General features: G+C 39.3%; 1 protein-coding gene across 3 annotated transcripts in view; it reads left to right on the forward strand.

Annotated features, from left to right (window-relative positions):
• The first annotated feature begins 9,420 nt into the window (after positions 1-9,420).
• GABRA2 (gamma-aminobutyric acid type A receptor subunit alpha2) overlaps positions 9,421-19,940 on the forward strand; it is a 57,122-nt gene continuing 46,602 nt past the window's right edge. Inside the window, exons 1-3 of one of the 3 annotated variants that reach the window (XM_051619372.1) lie at positions 9,421-9,478; positions 10,688-10,776; positions 13,164-13,279. In XM_051619372.1, coding sequence (XP_051475332.1) covers positions 10,706-10,776; positions 13,164-13,279 — 187 coding nt within the window. In that variant the 5' untranslated portion in view covers positions 9,421-9,478; positions 10,688-10,705. Of the gene's footprint in view, positions 9,479-9,987; positions 10,013-10,297; positions 10,362-10,687; positions 10,777-13,163; positions 13,280-19,940 lie in introns of those variants that run through there. The other 2 variants (XM_051619371.1, XM_051619370.1) reach the window with 2 other exon arrangements.

Here is a 19,940-nt window from a genome sequence, read left to right on the forward strand (position 1 = left end):
TTTGTACACACAGATTTATTCTTATTCCTCTTGCCTTTGATGTTTCCTGCCTTCTGAAAATAATGTAGTAATTCACAAGGTCTTAACTACTCAAGGCCATAAATGCTGCATTTTAAACTCTTACCCTTGAAGCCTTTGAACTACCTGCAATTTAACATTAATTTTCCTGGGTTAGTCACCTTGAGTTAATTAGTTCTCTGTACTGTCTGCCCACACCTTTGATTTGTTTTAGAGGTTTTCTTACTTACTCTGAAAAAGATTTCTTCTTTCTGCATGTGAGTGAAGTAAAATAATGGTCTTCAGTATTCTGCAAGATTATTAATTCAGGAAGTTGAAAATCATATTGTCGTTCTCTATGGAGAAACCTATTATTATACCACTATTAAGTACTAATTAAATATACATTGTCCTTGTATAAATATATTATGCTAATAGTCCTTCCATGATCTTACGGTATTTCAGGATTATTCCAAAACAACTACATATAGGAAATACCATTGTTTTGAACTGATAATGTATTAATTTTCTTCTACATAGACTGTATAGGAGGGACATTGTGGAGCATAGGCCAAACTTTGGATTTGTAATACATATCAAAAAACCTATATATGAGCATCATAAAGTTTGTAGGGAGTCTCATCTTGATGCAGCCAGTATAGAATAATCTGCAGACAGGGTTGAATTAATAGCACTAAAGCCATGGTTAGCTGAAGTCACCTCCCATCACATGTTCACCTTCCCATCTCAAAAGTGTCAATTTTATTGAACAATTTCTATTGCTGATACTGCCAGATTCTACAGTCTCAACAGAATGTGAGCTATTTCAAAGCTTCTTCACATTTATCTGTACCTCCCAAAGAACTGCAGTATAAGAATGCTCTCATTTAAACATAACTTCATTCAAATACGGCACAGGCATTTGGGTGGAATAATGTGCTAGTCCCTGCCATTCTTGTGTGAAGGATGTCCAAAGGACTCACCTTCAAATCCGTCTCTGAAGTGAAAAGTCTTGGAAAGAATTATGGGCCCTATGAAAGTGAAGAACATTGATGTCAACGTGACGGGGATTTTAAAACAACAGCTTGGATGACTGGAACACAAAGACTCATAAGAACTTGAGGAGACATAGTAACAATGTGCAATGGCTGCATATGATTAAGATTAACATTTTACAAAGTGCATTTATTAGACAGATCAAGTACTAAACACACAGAGTCATGAAAACTGCAAACAATGAGAGTTTGTTTAAATAATGTGTTGGAGTAATATCCAGGATCTAATTACATTTACTTTTCCATTTACAGCCAAATAAAACTGTGTTGTTTCATTTGAGGAGAGTTACATGGCTTTACAAGTACTGTTCATGCCTTTTGAGACATGTATTCTACACTGTTGATGGATTAGTAGAGTGCAAAATTATTCACTGCAAGAATATTTTTTCAGTTTCTTCTAAGTGATGGAACACCAAAGACTAATTTTCCATTTAAAATATTGTACAGAAAATTAAATGCAAAGTATTAAGCAACACTTAATTTTGAAATATTCATTTTCCCAAAGTATTTAGGATTTAACAGAGGACCAACTTGAATGGTATGATTTCTTTCTTAAGGTAAAACAGACTGGTAGAAAATGCAAGAAGCTGAGATGAAAACCACCCTGAAGAAAGAAGGCAGTTGGGTAAGAGAGATGTATTTAAATAAAAAAAAATATTTATGGTCTCTTAGGATAGATTGATCAATTTAATTTTTGTTTTGGTTTTTGGTTTTTTGTTTATAAAGGATAACAGTGAATTTGAGGAAATGCTGTGTTTACACCTGAGTTAAAGATAGACCTGCTGCTGTGCAGAAAAAAATAATTTAACAACCCAGATTTCCTGGATGTGCTTGTAAGGGACAGAATTAAGAGACACAAAACCAGGGAAACAAGCTGTTCTTTTCAGTCCAAACTACTCCACTGAAAGTGTGTAAAAACTACAATTGTGCCAAATGGGGCTACAGGTACATCTCTAACAGGGTATTATAAACAGTACAAAAAGACTACTTTGCATTTTTTCCTCAATTTTTTTTGCGTGTAGGTTGTTGGTGGTTTTTGGCAGACTGATGTCTTAGTTGAATACTTATTATAATGCAGCCTTTGGGCTCAGAGAAATAGAAAGCTCCATATGCAAATGAAGCCCCCTGCCAGTCCTTTAAAATTAAAAAATTAAATAAGACTCCATTCAGGTACAATTTTTAACTTGAAGAGGAACTGTGATTGGGAATCATAACAGCCATCTGCACTTCTCTGTGGAACTAATCCTGCTGGGCAAATACATAATTCAAAACCCCCACAATTAGTCCAGAATACGATGATATGAAGTTTCCATTAAACTGTTGCCTGTAATAAATGGGTAACAAAAGACAGGAGTGGGAATTCTTTGAAGGGTGTGGAGTTGGAAATTAGAGATATGTGTCTTGGCAAATTAGATTTTAAAATACTTTTTTTTTCTCTGTCTCTCTTGTCTTTTACATCCTCGATCACTGCCCCTCTGCCTCTGATATTTATGAGAACAGCTTCAGGCTTTTAGGGAGAGGCAGCACCGAGGAGGATCTTGCCCTGGGCAGCAGGTATGTTTGTGACTTCTGATGGTGCTCATGCCTGTGTTTTGATACAGCAGCAATCTGGGGTTAGCTAAAAGCTTCTTCCACCAGATGTGGTACTGCATTCCCCAAGAAGTGAGGGGAAGCAGATGCCCCTGTGCTGTGCCACCATCCTCCAGAGCTTCCTAGGAAAAAAAAAAAAAAGAGACTTGTAATGCACCAGATCAAGCCTCTGAAGCCAGAGGGTGCAGTAAGAAAACTGTGTGGCGAGTCACCACAGAAGAGTGGAGAGAGCCTGTCATCATGTTCCCAAAATATGGCATGCAACTTTGTTCATCCACACCAGCATTCACCAGCCCAAGGTGAGGGCTTGTCTAGGTTCTTGGTTAGACAGCAGAGACCATCAGCAAAAGCTCAGGGCACAAAGCCAGGTACCACAGAATTGATTAAAAATTCAGGTAACAGGTTCTCTCTTCTCACATAATATTGGTGATGTTTGATAAACTCTTGCCCTGGGCACTCCTTTTTGTGTGTCAGATTTGAATAGCACTGTCTAGAGCTTTTGGTAACAGTGCTTACTTTGTAGACAGCAGCATAATATTTTGCCAGCAGCCGCTCTGTTGTTCCCTTGTGTCAAGCAGTTGCTATTCAGATGCTCCAAATACAATGCTGGGTTGACACAAACTATCTGCCGTGTCCAACTGTTTCTATATTCCCACTACGTTAGTGAGATATGAGGGCAGCTCTGTTTTCCATTAAAAATCCCTTTGCACTTACAGGCAGTTTTGACTCAGCATCATGGAAATTAATATTAAAATGCAGCCTAGTTTTCTTCCCCTTTAGACCATGGATGGCTACTGCAGACTCACAAGTGAAAACTTGCATTGGGTTCCCTTAGGGAATCACCTCTGTTGCACTGGTGATTCACTGCTTGAAAACAGAGGAAGGCAAATCAGGCTTGTTCACATCAAGTGTCATCCATTTATCTGTGTATTTATTTATTTCAGCCCAGGGCATTCTCAAAGCAATGGAATGTGGCTGGACTGATGTCTGCCAAAGTCTGATGTTTTTTCGCAGCTCCTGGGCTGTCCTTGGCACCTGGATGTATTGAAGTGAGTACAGATTAAATGGAAAACCACCATTCATGTAAAAATCTCTTGCACTGGAGTATGGAAGAATGGGGAAGGATTAATACTGCCAGCTTACATGCATGCTAGGAGTGTTCTGGGTTTGTGTATCCTTGGGTGCTGAGAATCCATCTAACCAGCTCCTGGGGAACTAGGGTGCCCAGGTAGGGAGCTTCCTGATCTCTCTGTTGGTGCAGCCATTTAGGAAACAGCAATACATGGAGTAGGTACTGAAATCGAGCAGTTTGTTTATGCAAAGGTCTTAGCTATTATTTCATCCTACATAATGTGTCATTAGCAGTGTGCAGAAAAGCTAAACTACTCTTTTCGATATATAAAATTACTAAAATGGCAGTTACTTAACTGAGATAGGTTTATAAATAGCTCTATGTTTTTGCAAAATATGAGCAAACTGTCACAGGCTACAGCTACATCCATAAGCAATGACGTGGTTTATGTTTTTTTTCTAACAAACCTGGGACATAGCTCAACACTCTTCCTCTCAAATTTTGCTATCCGGACTCCATAGACAAAGAAGCTACATTTGTTTCGACTCAGTATGGAGCAACGTGATTTTTGTGTTGTTCTTGTTGAATCTAGGCACGACATTTCATGTTAGAACTGTCTTTGAATAGTTTGTTGTTTGTGATAGCAGAACACCTTTGCGCGTGTTTTAGCTAACATTAGTCACAGACAGGAGGAAACTCTTTGAAGTCTTGGGAGGCAGAATAATTTTTAAAATGCAGATTTTTTGCCACCCAAGACAGGATATTCTTGGATCAGCAACAAAAGCTTTCCTGACTAGGAGCAGTTATTGAACAGGCTGCTAAATGAATTCTGGCCATTCTTTTAAGCAGCACTGAAATTACAGTAAAGGCTGAAATTTTTTTTCAGGACTTCAGAAAAGCATAATTTTTTTAAATTCAAAATTTCAATGCCCATTTAGTAGAAATAAACCCCCCCCACACATAATTTTTTCTGCTCAAATTCTATCACTGACAGAACTGCCAATTTCAGCAGTTTTCAGGCAATCTGAAGATCTGTATCATGCTTTTTGTTCTACAGTGACTTGTGCTTGTACTCAAAAGACAGTGCCTTTAAACCAGTCTGTCTGGAAAACCCATTCCTCTGTAAGCCCTTTGTTTGTCACGCTACATTCCATTTAACTTTATGCTTGTTCTTGCTAATCTTTCATGCAATTGAGTCTCCAGAAGCAGAATTTAACTAATTAATTAAATATTTTAGATACAGAAATACCATTTCTCAGTTGCGTCAACTGCCTACAGACTGCATTATGGTGGGGACATCTTCAAAGTCCAAGGAATACTTGACTGAATAGCTGAAAGATAAAATAGACTGCATTTGTGCAAGTAACAGAAATGTAAAGATATTAATGAAATTATTTAACATATATTTGCATTTTCTGAATTCTGTCCTGTCTGCCCACAGCAAAGGTCTAGTTTTGCTGTAAAGTCACTTTCAGCCAGCTGTGATATGTGAGCTCCCCAGAGACGTGCAAAGAAAACAGGAATTTGCAGCTGAAGAAAACTGTTGCTTTTATAAAAGCAGATCTGCCCTTCCTCGTACTCAAACCAAGAGTTACAAGCCAATTCTATTTAGCTGAGCTTTCCCACCTCTGCTGGTGTGCATGTTGCACTGCTCTCTGCTGCTTGTCCTGTTTCTCCTGTCAAGGAAGACCTACTCTAAAAATGTGCTGCCAGTCTTGCTGTTCCTGATAGATAGCAAAGACTCTCCACTCATTCTTTCTTCAGATCTTGGTGTATTTAGAGAAGACTAAAAATCCTGATGTGGATTTTAAAGTTCAAATTTTGGGGAAGTATAATTGTAGGAAAGAAAAAAACACTCACTGATATGTAAGATGGGAAAGCTCCTTTCAATTTCCTGTTCTGCTGAGCTTCTCAGTGCACTTTGGAATGTGACTTAAAGCTGATTGCATGCAGTTGAAATAAAGCTAGCACTGACCATTTACTTCTGCTCTTCAATCAGGAACTCTGTATGACAGAGCTTTTGAACAAGCACAACAAATTTTCCCAATGCTGGTGTGTCACAGTTAGATGGAATATCCTAAAGATTAAAAGTTGCTCAGGCACTTACAACAGTGGGTACCACATAAAGCCATAATGTTTTTCTTGCTTGCTTGTTTATTACACTAGCATCTATTGTTGAATGGTGCATTTCAAAATAATTTGACTTCTCTGAGGAATCTGGGGTGTAATCTTACAGAAAGTCAGTGACTATAGGGGGTCTTACAGGTATCTTACAGGTATCTTATTTCCATCATCTATTCAATGGAACATAAGTGGAGCTGCTCCTGAAAGGAACCAGTTTGTCCTTCCTTTTTGCTCAGTTTAGCATTCATGTAGCTTGCATGATGAACTAGTCTAAGGACTGACTTGGTAAAAAACTAATTCACCCTTCAACTTTTAATTTTGTCATTATTCACAAAAATAAAATTAAAAAAAATTAAAAAATAACATCCAGGTTTAAAGTTACATATGCATTATATCTTGAGTACATATCTCAGTATCTTCATGCATAACATTAATGGTTAACTATTAAATTCTTATAAACATAAATTTTAAAAGGATAAATAAAACAGTCTTTCCAATAATTAATATCATACTGGTTGAGAGATGTGGTTTGTGCTTTTTAGAGATAAAAGAATTTATAAAAAACATACTTTACAGTAAAATACTCCACTGCTATGTTGCATATAATAATTTCTGAAATATAACTTCAATTTTCACATATATGTATCAGTTTACTGAACCCAAATTATTATAGTTTTTATTCTTACAGCTAAGAGTGTTGCTGGCCTAGACATAAGGGTGAGGACTAATTTCAAGCAGCCCAAAGTATATGATGATTACCTCAACCTACCATAATTCCAGTCCGGACCTATTATACTGCAGAACAAATCCCAGATCAGCATACTGTATAAGTACTATTTGGCATGACTTCATTATGTTCATATCAGAAAACGTTTATTGCCACCTCCCTAATGTCTAAAAAATTGAGGGTTTTTTTTTTTGTTTTTTTTTTTTTTGAGGAATCTATTCAGCCTGAAGGTTGGAGTAACTTTGTCATCTAAATTATTATTCCAAGTAAAATGGTAAAGAAACCATTCTTTTGTAGTACAGAAAAAGACTTCCCTGGTTTTAACCTCTCCTGTGATTCTGTTACCTCTAAACTGGAAGAAGTGCTTACAAAATATCACATATGTGTCCTGCTATTCAATTTGTCCTCATACAGAAAGTATTTCCAGTCTCATAAGGTATTGCAAAACCACTTATCAGCAGAGCTTTGAGATCCTTGGCAAGGGGGAATAATAAGAGTGTAAGATCCTTTTTAAAAAGATATTTTAAAATATAAAAATAGTGATTGACTTCTAGATTTAAATTTATGCAAATATAGCAGAAAATAAATGAAATCTTCTAAGTAAAATAATTTGTTTGGACTTTGAAAATAACAATTTGTAGACCTGCTCTTTCCAGTGGACTGTTTCAAGTCCTATTTAAAACAATCGTGTAACTCCAAACCTTTCAGGGCTCTTGCATCAGGAGAGTCTCACAAACCCAGGTGGTACGTTGGATGTCACACATAACTCAGAGCTAACAGAAGTGACAGCATTCAATACCACTCTGCAAATAATAACACAGAAATGAAGAGAGAATTCCCTGTTGACTACAGACCTGAGGGGGCTCAAGTGTGTTGTATCTAACCAACAGGAGCTAATACATCCAGCATGTGTGAGCTATGCATGCATGTAACCCAACAGAACTATAAAACCCCAGCAATAGCACACTTTTATTCTCAAATGCCTTTCAGTTCATCAGGAGCATGGGTTATATGGGGGTGGGACTATCACCAAGAGCCTTCTTTGGCAGTAATTCTAGTGCCTCTGGTCTCTCACACTGTCCCTGTGCTCAGCTCCCCTGTAATTTGGGACACTTCACAGGGCTGTCCAACTTGTCTCAGAATGGGAACAAGGAGTTAGTATCAGGTTTCCACTACTTTTAAGGTCTGTGGTGTATCTGAAGTGTGGCTTCAATGCATGAAGCCATGGTAAATCTCAGAAAACATAATAGGTAGTAACTGTGATTATAGCCTAAAACCCAACTCATTTTACTGGGGGAAGACTCTGTGCATAAGCTCAGTTAAAAACGCATCCCTACACCCTGTGGCTTTTGAAGGATGACAATATGCTGTCACAGCAACAAGGAACCACTGTGACTGCTTCCCTTGACAAATGTGGTTTTCGACATTTTGATGCAACTCACATACAAAGATTAGATTTATTTTTGGTATTATGTTTACTTTAAGTGTATTTTTGGAAGGAATTTTGTGAATACCTGCAGAAAAATATTCTGCTTCGATTGTGCAAGGAATTTCACATAAGAATAAGCTACAAAGGCTCTTCACTTTCAATGTTTGTTTGTTGTTGGTTTGGTTTTTTTTTTTTTTTATATATATTTGTCAAGTTACTCTTTCTTAGGACAAATAATTAAAAGTAGTTTTCTTATTGTGAGGGTTGATTCTGCCTTTAGGATCTGTTGCTAATTTTTGTTACCCGGGGATTTACAGGCATATCCAAAGGAAGTCTTTAGATCATCTATAGATGCTTAACTGATCAGCTAATGAAGAATTTTGAACAGAGCACACATCTGGACAGGGAAAGGGCTTTGTGCCTTGGACATGGTCAGGGTTAGGCAGCTGCTGAATGAGTGTTCTTTGGATTTCAGTTTTTGTGTCCTTTGTAATTTCCCACAGTTTGGGCTGTGCTTTCACTGGTCATTTAAAAGCGAAGAAATCCAGCTTGTTCCCTCTCTCTCCCCAGTCTTACTTAAAGTTATGAAATATCTGAGAGTTTGAACTGACAAATCATGTTGACAGCCCAAGCACTCTTTTTCCTTCTCTGCTGTGGAGTCATTATGCCACTAGCGGAGAATGAAAACAAGGGGACTTCCAGTTGCAAGCAGCAACAATCAGGGAACAAGAATCAGTAGAAAGGAAAGTAGGAAAAAGAATCCACTAATTCTTGTAGTTGATTCTATAGTTAACTGAATTTTTACTTTTTGTTTTACCATGTCTGTGCTTGCACCTTCACTTGTTAATTTTGGAACCAGTAATGATTCAGAAGCTAACTGCAGCAAAACAACTCCAGCCAAAACTCAACAAGCAGGTAGACCAGTCATGTTAAGAGGACATCTGAGGGCTGTCTTTTCTGCAATTAACGGATTGAGGGAAAGAAGATGGCTGGAGTTTAGTTTAAAACAAACAAAAAAAAGCTGCAGTGTTATATTGCTGGTGTTAATTATTTCCAAGTTAACAAAATGGGGGTACACTTAACCCTTCTCTTTAATTGTCAAGCCTGTCTTCTTGCAGTGGGAAAGACAAAATCAATGGGAACGAATCCTAGCAGTGGCCCAGTTACTACCAAAGGACTGGGTACAAGAAAGGAAGGCAACGTGCTTTAAAAGGGAGTACAACCGAAAGTATCGCAATCTGAGCAAAACAGCAAGGTTTATTTTCTCGGCTCCCTGCATCCCGAGCTCACTTAAAATGACAGACTTTTCTTCTCTCTGCATTTCAATTAGACTGTGCCAATGGGCAAGTAGGGAAAAGAATATTAATGAGGCAGCCTGGGAGCGAAGGAGGGAGCCGGTGCCGGCGATTATTCCCACCGCAGACCGACAAGAGCGCAGGGCGGATGTTTGGGCTGTGCCCTCTCAAACACGTACTTAACAAGAGGTGATGAAAAGGCTGAGGAGGGCCACGGAAAACGTGCTGTATCGTTCCGGGAATGGCCTTTCGCCCCGTCTGCCGTTCGCGCGCAGGCGAAGCTGCCGCGCCCGCCCGCTCCGCGCAGGCTGCGAGGCCGCGGAAGCCCCTCAGGCAGGAGCCCCGTTCACGCAGGGTGACTTGCATCTTCCCTGCCCCCGCTCCGGCCCGGGGCCGTGGGTACGGAGCCGCCCCCTCTCCCTCCGCACCGCGCCCGCGGAAACGCCGCCGCCCGCCCCCCCCCCCCCCCCCCAACCCCGCTGCCTCCGCGCAGCGGCACGCGCGCCGCCCGCCGCCCCTCTCGCGCCCAGGCACGCGCGCGCGCCCGCCCGCCGCTCGGCAGCCGCTCGGCTCGGTCCGGCCGCGCTCGCCGCCGCGCCCCGCGCGCCCCCCGCCCCTGCCCCGCCGCCGTCGGCGCTCCCCGCCCGCCCCCGCCTCGCCGCTCCGCCCGCCCCCCGCCCTCCGCCGCTCCCCCTCCCTCCCCGCCCTGGCCGCCGCTCCCAGGTAGGGTCCCCGGGGCTCCCCGGCCGCCGCGGGCAACGCGGGGCGGCGGTGTCGCGCCCCCCCCCCCCCCCGCTTTCCCCGGTGTGTCCCCTCGCGGCCGTGGGCAGCGCCGGCCCCGTCGCCGGGGCTCCGCTGCGGTCCGCAACTTGCCGCCCTGCGGGCCCCCCCGCCCCGCGCCCCCCGCGGCGGCGGCTGTCGCCGCTGTTTGCCCGGCAGCCGTCAAACGTGCTGGGCGCTCGGCGGCGGCTGGGGCGGCTCGCCCGCGGGTCCCCGCACCGAGCCCCCGCGAATGGCATGACTGCCCCCGCCGCCCCCCCGGCTGCGGTGTGCCGTGGTGAGGCGAGGAATGGTTAGACCCCGTTCTTTTTGTGCATACGTTTTTTGGGTTTTTTTGTGCCTTTTCGTCTTGGGGCTTTCAGCTTACGGAAAGGGAAAGCATCTGATGCGTCGGCTCACATGCCACTTCTGATCATCCATTGCCTCTTTGCGCTGAGCAGGATCGTTGGGAAAGATGGAGATACAATAAGTTGCTAGTAGTGAAAAGTGCTGCAGAAATCCGGTGGTTGCCTTTCTCCACTGAAGTGACATATTTTTTCCTCGGGTTAAGTTGAAAGCACGGCTTGGCGGAGACTGACCGTAGCTGAGAGTGGGTTTGTGTTTTTCTTGCACGGCTAGGTTTTGCGAAGAGCAGCGATGAAGAGGAAGCTCGCACTCTCCGAGATGCAGTTGGTTCTTCTCGTTGTATTGGTGTGGCTACCAACAAGGTGAGAGGATGCTTAATTTTGTTATTCGGTACAAACGTGCGTATTACCATCTGCTAAGAGTAAGCCTGGGTGAGGGGTTATAAAAGTCTAGTGTGTGTAGTCATGTCATTAAAAAAAATTTCTTAGCTGTTTGAACGTAGTATTACATAGTTTCCAGAGCAAATGTGGTAGAAGCCTGATCTCTTGTATTTTAAACAGTTCGTGAATTGATGCTTAATTTTGCCATTAAAAAAAATAATTCCTTTAAGTGGCATACTGGATGATGAAGATTTATTGAAGTTACTCTATCACTGTGATTCAGTACTCTACAGAACAATTAAGATGGAGAAATAGATTATCGTGAAGTCAAATAGCAAATCACAGCTTCTAAAATAAGGCTCGCCTGCTTTTTAATACTGGCATGCCTTTTTTTGGGGGTAGTTTTTTGGTCAGCATAACAGAATTCAAAACGATACTTAAGCTTTAAACCTCTAGGTGGAGACAGCATACAACTTCACAATCGCAGATAATAAAACAATAGCCTCATTTATTAATCAACTTTTCTTACACTGTTTAAAGTTCTCCGTTTCTGAAGTGGGAACACAAGAGAAGGTAATTTTGTTGCTCACAGTCCCTAAACGTGGAATTAATTGTAGTTTGTAACTTCATTTTAATTGCTTTGGTTCTGACTGCAGCAGGTCTTGTCCTAATATAGTACAGGTCATAAGCTAAATAACACAAGTTTCTTTTGATTCAAAAAGTCTACATTCATTTTCGTCTATTTCTTAGTGAACAAAATATTTCCTGAAACTATGTTTCTTATTTCACTTTATGCCTAGCTATGGTGCAGTATTAGTTGAGTCACAGTGGGCCAGATCCTGCAAACCCTACTCAAGTGAGTAATCTCACTGACGTCAGAGAGACTACATGCATAATTAGGAGTTTATGCTTGAGTAAAGTTTTCAGAATTCGACCCTAATTTGATATAATTGTATGATCTAATTTTTTATTGGTACCTTGAGTTAAAAAAACTATTGTATCTCAAAAAGAAGCTTAAAAATGGCAGAGATTTACAGTACAGATATAGATTTTAAAAATAAAAAATGAGGCACCCAGTAATTAAAATTAAGAAAAACAACTCACACATAAGTAAAATCACACTTGACATTTTGGTATGTTCTTCATAAGTTACTTGGTTTTGGTTACTTCTAAGGTTTATGTGATGGAAAGCACAGACTGCAATGATTTACATTTAAATACTCCCTCCATGCTGTTGAATTTGGGACCACCATAAAGCCCTGGTTTTAATCATTCTATAGCTTTAGAGAAAATGTCACCCAAACCTACTTTTGGTTTGGAGGAGGAAGAAAATATGCTTGTATTTATGTCATTCAGATGCCTTGATCAGCAGGTCATTTAGAGATGATAAATGTTTCAACATTTCAGGTTAAAAATTTAAGTGGCTGAAAAAGATGTAAATGGTAATGCATGTAGCCAATGATGCTTTAGTTCCTTCATGCTAATATTCTGGTACTAAGTAGGTAGGACTGATGGACTCATGCATTTCACATGCAGGGTGTCCAGGTCCAGGAGGTCTGCTGAGCACCACAGCTGGCTGGGCAGCAGATTCATGTTCCAGCCCCTAGTCTTTTTCACAAACCCATGAAGGCTGTAACATCTCTTCCTGTATCAGGGAAGTGTGAAACAGTCAATAGACTATAGATTCTTCCTGACATTTAATTTAATTTTATTTTTTTCCTACCCAACTTTTACAAGGTTTGTCTGCATCTAGTGGAACGTCAGATAGTGCTTTTTATAACAAAATAGCCTTTTAGAGACATGAAGCCTATCCACAGCTATTCTGCAGCTTTCTAGTCAGCATCGTTGTTCCCACCCACCGCATAGTGACATCAGAGGACTCCCTGAGCATGATCGCTGGAGATTTCCCTCATGTTAGTTCTTCTGGTCATGTACATTACATGACCATTGGGTGGAAGCATATTCACAGGATTTATCCAGAGACAGGGTATACTTAAGTGAGGACAGATAGGATAGAGCTGGAAGGAAACAGCTTTGTGTGTGGGAACCTGGGTTATCAGTCTGGGAGTGACATGCCACAGGGGCCTGGGAAGCTCTTTGAGGCTTTTTCACCTGCACAGTGAAATGTGTTTGTGGAGCTTGAAGTGCTGCTCAGTGATGCAGTGTTGACTAGAAGCAGAGGAAAATTACTTCCTGGAAATTTTAAAAAGTGTACTGTCGACTCTTATGCTTCTGACTATGATCTATATAAATAGTGTGTTCATATACTCTTAAATAGTTAAAGATTGAAGCCCAGCCTGCAAAAACTGCATGTTGAGTGTCTATTAAAATATATCTAGCACTTTCTAAAATGTAAAATGTCCATTTAGATCAGTGCTGGCTGACTCCCTGGAAGATGAAGCTAAGAATAACATCACCATCTTCACAAGAATTCTAGACAGACTCCTGGATGGTTATGATAATCGTCTCAGACCTGGATTAGGAGGTAATAGAAACAATTAAAGATGTATTTTAAAAAGCAGTTTTGATGATTGGATTTTATGCAGTGATATTCTTCCTTCGGGGTTGGTTTGTGTTTTTTCCCCCCCCCCCCAACAACTGGTATATATCTCGTTAAGTTATTTATAACTCTGTATTCACCCAGCTGAATAATTTGTAGTTTGAGGAAGATAAGATCTATGAATGGAAAGGAGGCACTTTCACACATTTATGTTAAGTAAAAAGGAAAAAAAATGTCTGGTGATTTAACATACTAAAACAGAATGAGACCAAAAATAACACCTAAAGCTGTTATTCCAGTCAGGGAATTTTGGTTGAGCAAGGAATGCAGGCTTGATTTCCTGCAATGCGATGAGTGCATTTTTTCAGAAATCTGCACAAGTGTTTTGTGTGGTGTGTGTAAAATCCATATTCTAGATTCACTCCTTGCCCCACTAAGTTCAATGGGAATGTTGTATTTTTTAATACCTTGGAATTAGGATTTCAGTGATAATTAGCAGTTTCTTTCTGTGTACCTTGCATGTATTCGGAAAGTTAAAAAAAGAAGAATGGAATACTGGAGGACAGAGGTCACTGCACTCTTGTGCTATGACTGTCAGTTATTTTTCAGAACATTAGTTCACATTTTCATTTTAAAGCTGTATACTAGCTCCTGTTAGTATGTAGGCAAGAAATTTAAATAATTTGTTTGGTATGGGGATGGGCAGAATATATTTGTTTTGATAATATTTTATCAACTAATTTTTTATCTGCTATTTATATGATCTAAAATAAATATGTATATAACACTCTGGTTGTTATTATTATTATTGTTATTATTCATAACAGGTTTGGTAATTTTAATTTTCAACCTGGAGGTTGTTTCAGCTTGCTAATATTAATTCTAGTGCAAAATCCCCAGGAACCATTCCTGTTCTTGTCGATTTCAGTATGATCAGTCCCAAAGCTAAAGACCAGCTCAAACTTCCATGGAAATTACTCTTAAAAACTCCATTTGACCAAATTAGGAATTAGTTAAAGCTCTCAATTTTTAGTCAACACTCTTCCATCCTGACCTGTGGCTCAGCTGCTGTCCTGGTTGGCTTGCATCTGATACAGCATAAAGTGGGAGCTGGTATTGGCTGGAAACAGCTTTCTCATTATACATTAATCTTAACCTGGGTTATCTTTTACATTTCTGGCCTCTGTACAGTGGAGACTTGCAAGTATTTTATATTTAAGGACTTTTTAATTTAGTTAATCTATAAAATGAGACATGCAACACTGCTGAAGTGAGAATTTATACAGTGGTGTTTTACATGGATGTATGATTTCTTTGGAAAATACCAAAATTTAGTAATTTAGGCATAGTAAAAACACACAGTGCCTTGCATGTGACTTGCAGAAACATTTCACATCACCAAGCTCATGTTTAATTGGCAGGGCTTTTAAAATAATGTTTTTTTACTGGAAAAAGAATGAACAATTCTTTTTTTGTTTACAAAAATGAATATGCCTTTTAACGAGAACAGTCTGCAGTTCCTTTGCTTGTCATGTATTCTTTTTAAAATGTACATTTTTGAAAACATGATTTAAAAAAAAAATTCTAATGGATTTTATTTTAGATTTTCAATTAGTTCTATTTGAAAATACCTCCTTCTTTTTCCTTGCCAAGCCTCCTAGGTAATTAAAGTATACTTTGAGAGCATAAAAATTGAAGTATTAACATCTGTTTGATATTGGCATACATGGCAATCAACCCATGCAGAACATGTGTAAAATGAAACTGTTTAACGCATATTAAACCATGATGATTCATGATACATTAATCTTAATCTGCCAGAATACTTCATTTGTGGATTGATGGATTCTTATAGTTTAAAAGAATGCTTGGAAAAGCCAGTTGTGATAATCCATGAAATGAAATGATGGAGTTTCATATTTCAGGAATTTTTCAGCACTTTATTCCTTTTTTTCTGTTAACCTGCAGTCTGAAAAGTAAAATGGAAATAAATAATCTTCTTTGTAGACACTCTGTTCCTAGTGAGTCTTGATAGTTTCTGAAGTGTTTTTGCATAGACTACTGAGTGCCACGTGTCATTAATTTAATATACTTAGTCTCAGTTCTGTTCCACTTGAATTTATATGAATCTGAAATAATTCAATTGAAACCAGCAGAGCATTCACTTTGGCCTAGCAGCTTGCCTTATCCTGCTATACCTGCTACGACTGAGATCTCAATCTGGCCTAACAAGTGCTAGAGCAGCAATAGTCCCAGATCTGAGATGGATTCTTTTAAAGTCTTCTGAAAGGAAGAGCTGTTCACTACTCAACTTTCACTTGTTGTGAGGGACATTTTCAGAGATGTCTTACAGCAAAAATTCAGCTCATTGTAAATAATTATTAATCTCAAAAATTATTTTAAGAGTGGAAGGTGTTAGCTTAACACTGGCATTTTAGCTGGTTGCTGGCCGACAAAATGGAAATATATAGGCTCCTTTAAAGAGTGTATATATATTCAAATAAGTAATTGTCTGTTTTGGAATTTGTGCTTGATTTTAGGGATAGATTTATAATTAATTTTACAGGGAGATTAGGTGTGAGAACTGACAATATGTAACTTAGTGCTTTCCTGATAACATCAATACACTTCAGAACTGACTACTATTTTTTATAGCTGGTTAAAGCAGCTTTAACTTTTACTGGTCTTGCAGCTCTGTTGTATAAACAGGTTTTGGCTGTTGGCTCTTGGCTGTCCTAGCAGCTGCGATCTTTGGATGATCTGTGAACACTATAGTGATGAAATACCTTGAAAAGTGAGTGTGGGCAGGGAAATGCCATGACACTGCACTGTCTCCTGAAGCCAGAGGTAGCTTCTATGATAATACCACACCTACTGTGTTGATGTGGATAGGCATTCAAAGGGATGTGAATTTTTATTTGTATTAATTTTGTGTTAAGCAGAGGATTGTAGCTGGAACACTCTTGACTGCACTTTCAGTTCTGATATGAACTATTTTGCCTATACATTCCATGCAGTTTTTTGTTTAGACATCAAAATTAATTGCAAGTTTGCTTTCAAAATGAGTTCCCTATAGCACACTGATCTGTATGACAAACAACCATGCAAATGACAAGTCATAAAGAGTTTGATATTTATTATTTTCTTCAAAATCATGAAGGTATTTTCTTGTATTTATTTGCTATAATGTTTGCAAGATACTTAGGGTAGCACTTTTTCATGAATCTGATTTTTATTAGCATATAGAAAAATAAATCCACAAATTAATGGACACTAAACCTCAGCAAGGTTTTATCTTCAAATAATGAGTCAACAGAATGTTGAAGCTCAGATACAGCTGCATTCAAATCTGGAGGTGATTGAATTACCTGTCTGCTCTGTCTGCTTTCCTCTGCCCCGTGGACAGTCATGATTGAAGGAAAAAGAGACATAGATTAAGGCACTCCCTCTTTTACTATGTTGATGTTCTTGTGCATTTGGAGTATCAGCAAAAACATACCTATTTTTTTAAATGGTAGTTTATTTTTAAAGACGAAAAAGAGGAAGAGCGAAGAAGTAGAGATGGTGCTAGGATTTTGATATCACATTTGATACTTCAGTGGTCTTACCATCTCCATATGCTATTCAGCCTGCTTTGCTTTCTCACATTTGAAAATGGTCATTTCCAGCTATTGAACTTCTGTTTGTTCTACTCTTCTAAATTTTATATAACATAATTTAATCTAAGACTTAGAAATTACAGAATTTTAATTTTGGGAAAAAAAAAACAAACCAACAACACAAAGGGAAGTTACAAGGACAGATGACTGGACTTCGTAGCCTGAAGGCCAGATTCTCAACTGCCATATTGACATCAAAAAGTGCAATGATAGTTTATACAATTAGAGGATCTTTCCACAAACCGTGGTCAGTCTCACCAGCTTTAAGGAGTGGCGTTTTCATTGTCACCAATGAAGTGAATGTTGGTTATTAAAAAAGTTGTGAAAGATCATAGAGTACATAGGTGAAAACTAAATGCTACTGTGGTTCCATTTTAAAGAATCCATCTCTACTGCAAGGTGGCTTTCAGATGTTCTGATTGCTTTAAAAAAGAATCTCCATTGAGTTTCACTTATAAACATTCCAAAACACTTTTTTCCCCCACAACATATCTTAAATAAATTGAGCAGGACAACTGTCGTGGTTTGGGGCTAACACAACAACAAAGGAACAGCCACATGGCCACTCACTTAACTCCCCCCCCACACACACACTCTGGGATGAGGAGGACAAAGCTCATGGGTCGAGACAAAGGACAAGGAGGGTTCTTCACTGGTGCATCTGTTGTCCCTCTAATGAATCTTTGGCTGGGTTTTGGAGCATGGGGAGCTTCTCAGCTTCTTACTGAAGCCACACCTGGGGCCCTTCCTCTACTACCAAAAAACCCCACCAAACCAAAACAGCACAACAACCAAGGAGAACTTGGCACAATAACCAAGGTGGTTATTGCTATCAGAGAGATGGTGAGCAGTGAGCACTTGTGGTTGTGATAATTCATCTTTCCAGCACTGGATATATCATTGCATAGCATTGGTATAGTATCATATTCTGTGATTGAAAGTTGTATGATGTGCTCACCGATATGAGCTGAAAGGGGGAAAAAACCCATATTTTCACAGAAAACTCTTGGGTTTTCCCCCCCCCACATTTAGAAGAGCTAAATCTGTGTGTGAGTGTGTGTTTATCAGAGTTGCATGTCTTCAGTTGCCAGGGAGCAGGCCATGATCATGTGCTGATAATCTGAAATACGTTAAATTTAGGGCAGTGTATTTATATATCTTTTTGATTCAGTTTCTAATAATCTTTAGAAGAATTGGTAACTGTAGCAGTCTCCTAGCTGGGCATTCAAAACTTAGTAGTGTTTGTCAGCCTCATCATGCTTAATACACATTCAGAGTATCCTAAAAGAAAGTCCTTTGACTATTCTAACTGCAGAATACTGCAGAAAAGCTTCCACTTCTGTTTTTAAAGGAAAAAGTGCAGTTCCCCTGCTCAGTTCTGGTTGCTTCCTTAGCTCTTCTTTGCTGCAGCTTCACCTTTTGGAAATGGTAATGTCTCTCTGCCAATGCTAGTGTAGGGCGATTCAGAGCAGCATTGGCGTTTTCTGAAAGCCCACTATCTATGTAGTTATGCTGGGATACAGAGGAGTAAACTACTTTATGTTCTTTCTTGGGTATACCTGGAAGAGTCACATGGAATCAGGCAATGAGTGCTTTCAGAGGAGCCAGTGAGAAACACAGAGTAATTTACATTAGAGTTGTGGATAATGTGTATAGGCAAAAAGCATTCCTTGTGAAAAATAGAAAAGGAATAGAGAGGAGGATATGAAAATCACATTTAGTTAGTTATCCAAGGCATGCAGGTGGTGTTAAAATCCAAGTGCAGAACTAACTCAGTAGCTATGAGCAATCTAGAGAGTGAATCATTAGGAGAGTGGAAGGATAAAAAACCCTCAGAAACTGTTGTGATACTGAAGCACAAACCAGCAAAAATGACGTAGGATAGGATAGTAGCTGAGGAGCTAAGCAAAGCTTACATATTTATTTATTTATTTATTTATCGAAAGTATGTGGATGAATCAACAGTGAAAACATCAAAATAAACTAAATGTTGCAACTCTGTGGAGTATTTTAATCAGGGAAATTGTTGCACTGTGCAAAGCAGCAAAGTGCTCTGCTTCATACCAGACAGCAAAAATCTATGTACTTTACAGTAAAGTTTATGTGCCTATAAAGGAGCTTGTTTGGGAGGATCTCCCAGTTCACTGAACATGTATATTCAGTACTTTTTTTTTTTTCCTGGCAAAGCATCAGCATTTGCTTCTAGTGCAAGAAATATGCTGATGACACCGAGGCTGTATTAAGGCTTTGCTTACTTTTATCTCAGCTACAAGGAAGACATGAAAGCAGATACTGCAGATTTCTGTGGAGTGCATGGGTGCTCATTTTAAATCAGACTGAGTGGAGAGTTTTATTTTTCAGCCAGATTTGGTGGGCTAAGACAAATATAACCTTTTTTCAGTGATACATTTATTCCAGGTTATTCAGGAAGTGGTTGAAACTCAGTGGCCTTGCTGATATCCAAGGTATTCTACAGTTTTCTGCTTCCCTCTGAGATGTCTAATCGTTTTACGTAATATTTGCAGCAAGTTTGCTACCTGAAACACAGAGATGCTTCTTACTCGTGCTGATTAGTTTTAATAGTTTGGTACCAAAGGATTGCAATATTATAGTTCCAAAATTTTTATTACCCTTGTGAAACGGTACAAGTTGTGTAATGCCACCTGAATTGGAAATACAATTATTTTTAAATTCAGAAATATTTAAGCGCATTAGAAATTCATCCCGGGTGTCTTTGGGGGATTTTAATGGATTTCATGGATTTTTACTAGTGGATTTTAACCAAGAAAAAAAAAATAATAACTTAAAGTGTAGAAATCAATGTGTATGTTGCTTACAGTGAAAAAAAACGTTAGTCATTCTGTAGCAACAAGACACATTTTGTCATGCAAAATAAAAAGTATTCTGAGTTACACTAAAAGGTGTACTTATAAACAGTATCAGGGAAATCCATTAATGTTTACTGCTGTGATGCAGCCGTGGACTAC

This window comes from Apus apus, chromosome 4 (genome assembly GCF_020740795.1).
Source record: "Apus apus isolate bApuApu2 chromosome 4, bApuApu2.pri.cur, whole genome shotgun sequence".
NCBI lineage: Eukaryota > Metazoa > Chordata > Aves > Apodiformes > Apodidae > Apus > Apus apus.